The 6,465-nt window shown below is 46.0% G+C and overlaps 1 protein-coding gene across 1 annotated transcript in view; it reads left to right on the top strand.

Moving 5' to 3' along the window:
* Positions 1 to 4,523, top strand: part of LOC119300201 (folate-biopterin transporter 1, chloroplastic-like) — an 8,816-nt gene extending 4,293 nt beyond the window's left edge. Inside the window, exons 4-12 of the mRNA XM_037577232.1 lie at positions 377 to 579; positions 795 to 859; positions 952 to 999; positions 1,325 to 1,439; positions 2,949 to 3,097; positions 3,187 to 3,435; positions 3,695 to 3,863; positions 3,955 to 4,047; positions 4,225 to 4,523. Of these exons, the coding sequence (XP_037433129.1) occupies positions 377 to 579; positions 795 to 859; positions 952 to 999; positions 1,325 to 1,439; positions 2,949 to 3,097; positions 3,187 to 3,435; positions 3,695 to 3,863; positions 3,955 to 4,047; positions 4,225 to 4,509 (1,376 nt within the window). The 3' untranslated portion in view covers positions 4,510 to 4,523. The remainder of the gene's footprint in view (positions 1 to 376; positions 580 to 794; positions 860 to 951; positions 1,000 to 1,324; positions 1,440 to 2,948; positions 3,098 to 3,186; positions 3,436 to 3,694; positions 3,864 to 3,954; positions 4,048 to 4,224) is intronic.
* The last annotated feature ends 1,942 nt before the right edge of the window (positions 4,524 to 6,465 follow it).

The raw sequence follows: 6,465 nt of genomic DNA, 5'->3' as shown, positions 1-6,465 counted from the left end.
TCATCCATCAGACCGGTCTGATGAAAAAGACTACGCAACACATTATACGTCAACACTCACCCTCACGTGTGGCGGGTCTTGAACTCAAAACCTCTTGGCTCTGATACTATGTAGAAGTGCATGCTCTAGCCAATGCAACCAAAAGACCGATCTGATGTAAGAGACTAGGCATCACATTATACGTCAACACCCCCCCCCCTCACGTGTGGCTTTCTTAGGCCTAAACGTTGATCGAAAGTGGGCTGCAATTTAATTGCGCCAGCCGGATCTTGAACTCAAGACCTCTTGACTCTGATACCATGTAAAAGTGCATGCTCTAGCCGATGCAACCAAAAGACCAATCTGAAAGAGAGGGCCGAACATTATACTCCAACAAAAAAATGGGAAAACAATCAACGCGGGACAGATGGTTTATGCAGTAGCAAGTCCAAGTCAGGTTACTCGAAGGCATTCAGGGTGGATTTGTCCCCAGATAACGTGGTTGTTGCCACTGTTTATTTTGTGCAAGGAGTTTTGGGCCTTTCCAGACTTGTTGTCAGCTTTTACTTGAAAGATGATCTTCAGCTTGATCCAGCAGAGGTATGGCTGCCACTATCTTTGTTTTCTTGCTGTAGTTATAACTTTTTTCTTTATATACGGTTATCTTTTTCAAGTTTCTCTACGCATGCATGGTTTTGTTCCAGTTGAGTTAAAACATAGTATGAGTGTATGTTAAAAGTTTTTTTTTCTTGTAACAATTTAAACCTTGGGCAATACCTGCTGGCACAGAGATTAATTTGGTTCATGTTATCTAGATTGCAGTTATAACTGGTTTCTCAGCCTTGGCGTGGTTGGTCAAGCCTCTTTTTGGTTTTATCAGGTCTCACCGAAATATCAAATCTCATTCCTACTGCTCTTTTATGCTGCACGCACTTGAATCATGACACTATATTGTTTTGATTTATGATGCAGTGATTCCGTCCCCCTCTTTGGATATCGAAGAAGGTCATACCTCATTCTATCTGAAGATGGAGCGGTGGCAGTTGGCGGCGGCGGCCTATGAGAGCACGCCGGACCGGTGAAACCCATGCCCGGCAGGCGTCCTGGATGGGACCTCAGGCCTTAGATGTTATGTTTGGCTGCGATGTCTGTTTGGTATTAGGCTCAGGCTATCTGCGCCCCTTCATCAACTGGATAGGTATAGCGATAGTTTGTTGCTTAGACGACGGCTTTAGTCTTACTATTGTATTACTTTGTAAGGTCTTGTGAAAATAATTAATAAAGTGGCCGTATGCATCGCCCAGATGCAGAGGCCGGGGGTCATCCTCCTTTTCTAAAAAAAAAAATCAGGACTCCTTGGAGCAATTTCATGGAGCTTGATGACAACGATTGTGGATGATAAGTACAGTGCAGCGCTCTCTATTATTCTTGGATCTCTTGCAGTTGCCTTCTCTGATGTTGTAAGTGAGCAGAAAAAGTATTGTCACAATATTTAATTTTATTTCCTTTGAATGATCATCAATGATGCTGGTGTAGTAGTTAGTTACTTAGTTTTGTTTAATCCTTGACAAGTTCACATTCAGAAAATGATAGTCCCCTTTAGGGGTACAGCTCGAGGTTGTCCATAATGGGATGGTCTGATCCAATGCTTTTACTGTTTCAAATGAAACATAATTTTCTAGCATTTCCGTTAGGCTTGGTCATCCCCTGGAGCCGCAGTCATTGAGCAAGGTTTGGACACATATCATATGCACGTGCTAAAACCTGGTAATAGTTTCAAAACCAAACTGAAGCCAGCCCAAACCATACGACTCTACCTCTTCCATCCAAACCAATCCAATCCAAAATTTCACCATCATTATTCAGACCAAACCAAACTACGTACGTTTTCTAACCAGACCCGTCCAAACTATATTTCGTTTTTGGACTGAATCTGCGGTTTGAAACCATGGACACAAGAAGCGGGCGTGCTCGCCTACCCATGCTCGTGAGGATCGACGTGCTCACCCACCCATCCGAGGGAGAGAATGCGAGGAGCCAAGGCGCGAGCATGCTGACGTGCACTCGTAAGCTTTTTGGTGACATGGACGTACACGGGCGAGTGCCCGGCAAGCATGCGTGGTCCGCAGCCGGAGCCGGCGGGGAGCAGCGCGTCGATGAGGTCCGCCGGGATGCCACGGTCGGCCACATGCATGACGTGGCCACGGGCACGTCGGACACGCAGGTGACACTGAAGGGAGAGTTCGGGTCGGAGGCGTCGAAACCGGCCACGTCGACGGCATCTTCAGACCACACGTACTCCATCGGGATCACGGACAGACCACTTATGCTCAATGCCTCCATGCATGTGATGGATGGACTGTATTGAGTTAAGTACGTACGTGTGTATGGAGTGAAGCGAACTGGAAGATGGCGTCTTGTACTATTTGGTCGAGAAACTGAATTCTGTCCACAGATTGAAATGGTTTGAGACCAAATCGTCTGTGTCCAGACCAAACCAGTCCAATCCAGTAGTTGATCGAATCCAAACTACACCAGATTGTTTTAGATTCTCAGCCCATTTAAACGAGCCAAACACAATCAATAGGGAAACCAAACTGAAACTAAGGTTTCCGTCCAAACTATTCCCAGGGTTACGTGCTATCATGACACATAGCCTGATAATAGGAGGAGTAATTCATGATGCTCTGAATATATTTTGAACTGATTTTTAAATTATAAGGAACTCAAAATAGATCATATATGCAAAAAAATATTACGTTGATACTTGATACGTTGTTCAAAGAACTCAACTCAGTATGGGCCTCACTTGTCAAAAGTTCAGAAAGTATATCTGAAATATATTCTAAAAACAGAAATATCTCCTTCTGTACCTAATGAGCTCATTTTTGTGTTTGACCCATGTCAGGATAGAGGATACTGGTGTTAGTACTCATGGTTTGTTTTGTGATTAACTGAAAATACTGCAGGTGGTTGATTCTATGGTCGTTGAGAGAGCTCGAAGTGAGTCACGGAGTACATCTGGATCTCTCCAGTCACTATGTTGGGGATCCTCATCCTTTGGGGCAATTGTGAGCGCATACTTCAGTGGTTCTCTAGTGGATACTTATGGTGTAAGGTTTGCTCCTTGGTGCAAAGGAACTTTGTAAAAGCCAATGACACTTCTGCATACTACAGTTCACTGATCAGGTGTTTCACTAAATGCAGATTTGTCTTTGGTGTTACGGCATTTTTACCCCTGATGACATCTGCTGTTGCAGTTCTTGTAAATGAACAGTGTTTGTGTTCTGAGGAACGTTCCATCTCACTTTCGAGTTCAGGATTGATTGAAAGCTCTAAGCAGCAGATCAGGCAGATTTGGACTGCTGTAAAGCAACCGAACATTTTCTTGCCTACTTTGTTCATATTCCTTTGGCAAGCAACACCAAAGTCGGATTCTGCCATGTTTTATTTCGTGTATGTTCCACAGACTCGATGATTTGATCTACTTGATTGCTATGGATCGTTCTGTTAAACCTGGTTCTATATTCTGTAAACACACTTTTGGATTCTGAAGGAAAATATGGAGTTTCTAAGATGCTAGTGTTATAAAACTCTAAATACAGAAGGGAACATGACTGTAAATTGCTACTTGGTTGTACATATGTATCTTAGTATTTTGTGTGATCGTCGTCTTTTTAAAATGGCTGATTATGTTCCTTTCTATGAGTTTCAGCACAAACAAGATTGGATTCACTCCAGAGTTTCTAGGGCGTGTCACACTCCTCACATCTGTTGCATCCTTACTGGGCGTCGGAATATATAATTCGTTCCTGAAGGCAGTTCCACTAAGGAAAATCTTTCTTGTGACAACAATTTTAGGTTCTGCCCTTGGAATGACACATGTCCTCTTCTCTGCTTACTTATTCTAGCAGTCCTACTTCTCTTTGTTGGCAAATCATGCTTAGCAGTTAGTTGTGTGTTTTCCACTTCCAGGTTCTTCTTGTCACTGGGCTCAATAGGAAGCTGGGGATAAGTGATGAATGGTTCTCCATTGGGGATTCCTTGATTCTCACAGTCCTTGGTCAGGTATGAAACATTATTGCAATGACTAGTTAACTCGAGGGCTAAGTGTTTGCATAATCTCGGTACTTGATACTAATATTATGCACCTGGTCTTGAACCGTGTCGTTTCTGCTCTCCTTTTCACATTTAGAAATTACACTTCTGACATAAACACTTAGGATGTTCAAAATTGTTCTGTAGGCTTCCTTCATGCCCGTGTTGGTGTTGGCTGCGAGGTTGTGTCCCCTGGGAGTGGAAGCGACGTTGTTCGCCACCCTGATGTCCATTTCGAACGCGGGAAGTGTCGCTGGCGGTCTGGTGGGCGCGGGCCTAACTCAGTTTCTGGGTGTCACAAGGGACAACTTCGACAATCTGGCTCTGCTGATCGTGATCTGCAACCTCAGCTCCCTGCTGCCTCTGCCTCTCCTGGGCCTCCTTCCAGATGGATCACCAGATGCTGATAATCGGCAAACTAAAGTTGATTGAAATACTTGACCTTCTCTTACAGATTAGACTCGGAGATGGTCAGATCCTGGCGTGAACTCCATCACCAGCTGGAGATAAGACGAAAACAACGGCTAGCTTTGGGCAATTGTTGGCGTGGTGCACGGCTGAGCATTGACAAGAGCACCCCCAGCAGAAGGTGAAGTTCCAGATGAACGCACCCCACGGCGTGCTCTCTCCTGTAATAAAGCTCTGCTGCTCTGCACTGCTCTGAAGATTCATGGTAGTCTGCATGCATTTCGGATGAGGTTAGCTCGGCTGGGAAGAAGATGTGTTGTCTTGCATCACCCTTGATGCTCTGACCTCTTAGGTGAATTAGACAGGGCAGATGAACTCGAAGACTATGTGTGTATATACAATACTCACTTTGCTATGCATATATACACATATATCGTTTCTTAAGGAAAGGAAACACATGTGGAATGTGGAGCGAGTTTCCCAGGTAGCTTTTGTTGGGACCGACCGTAAAAATTATGAGCCGACTGTGAGTGTGGCATCATCGTGGGCGGTTTCTGTGGACAGCTGACTGCTTTTGTCTAAACATCGAAACATTGAAGGAAGCTTTTCAGTAATGATAGGAAGCTCAACTCTTACTATCAACAATCTTTGAACAATTTACAATCTGATCAATGTACAGCTGGATGAAATCGTCCAAAATCATTCCTGCAGTCTCGACAATTTACTACAGCTGTCAGTGGTAAACTACTTGGTGCCTGTGGAGGACATCAGGATGTGCACGCGGGGGAGCTGGAACAATGTGCCGCCAATGACGAGACGACATTCATCGGCAACATCATGCAGCAAAATTTTCACATTCTCTACGACCTAGCAAGCGACATCATATCTTCTAGCTGGAGGAGTGCACCTCCCTCTGATGGCGCTAAGGCTTGTAGACATGCCGCTACCCGCTAGATTTGAAAAAGGTTTTGCATAAATATACAAATCATAGACATGCGTGTGTGTATCGCTCTGCTGCTAGACTTAAACAAGGTTCAAGGCATAAGAATGTAATGATGTCACGTTGGCTTTGGTTTGCTCCACTATCTCAGATACAAGTTCAAAGTTTCTCTCCAGGAGATTCATGGCAAGAACCGAACTAAGATACCAGGTGAGATTATATGGATGGAGCATGCACTACCATAATTTAGGCAGTTGCCGACGGGCATATCTATGCCGACGGCCCCCGTCGGCATATATGGTCTTACCCCGACGGCACAACTAAAGCCGTCGGCGTAGAAAGGCCGTCGGCGTATAACCATCTATGCCGACGGGGGCCGTCGGCATAGATAAGCCGTCGGCGTTTCTCCGAATATACCGACGTGGGACGTCGGCATAGAGCAGGCCGTCGGCATATCACGTGGCCCGTCTACCCGTGCGGCGACGGCAGTTTGACGGCGTCAGGCTACGCCGACGGGCTAATGGTGGCCGTCGGCATAGCTACGCCGACGTCATCGATCCACCGCGCCGCCACGTCATCGATCCGCGTCGTTCGCCGGTCCCGTGGGGTGGCATCTCTATGCCGACGGCTAGGCCGTCGGCATAGGCCTGGCCCACGTTTTTGCCACGTCATTGATCCCCGCCCTACGCCATGTCATCGATTCAGGGCTCTACCGTTCCGTGGCCGTACCTATGCCGACGGCTAGGCCGTAGGCATAGATTTCTAATAATATTTTTATATTTTTTGTATTTTCTCTTATTATTTTTTATTTTTTTCCAATACTAATTTCATTAACTTAAATGTACAGAAAACATATATCGATTGCCCCCCACACGGGCCTTCTTCCGTCGTGTCATGGAGAGGTTAGACGGGACGGGCCGGGTACCTGTGGGGGGTAGCAATGCCGCCAGGTGTTGCGGTGGGCCCTCCTACGGTTGTGGAAACATTGGCAGGCGCAGGCACGCGGCTTCGGGGTGTGCCCCCTCCCCCCTCACGGGATT

This window comes from Triticum dicoccoides, chromosome 5A (genome assembly GCF_002162155.2).
Source record: "Triticum dicoccoides isolate Atlit2015 ecotype Zavitan chromosome 5A, WEW_v2.0, whole genome shotgun sequence".
NCBI classification, from domain to species: Eukaryota; Viridiplantae; Streptophyta; class Magnoliopsida; order Poales; family Poaceae; genus Triticum; species Triticum dicoccoides.
The sequence above is the reverse complement of the archived record's forward strand: the minus strand, read 5'-3'. Positions and strand labels throughout refer to the sequence as shown.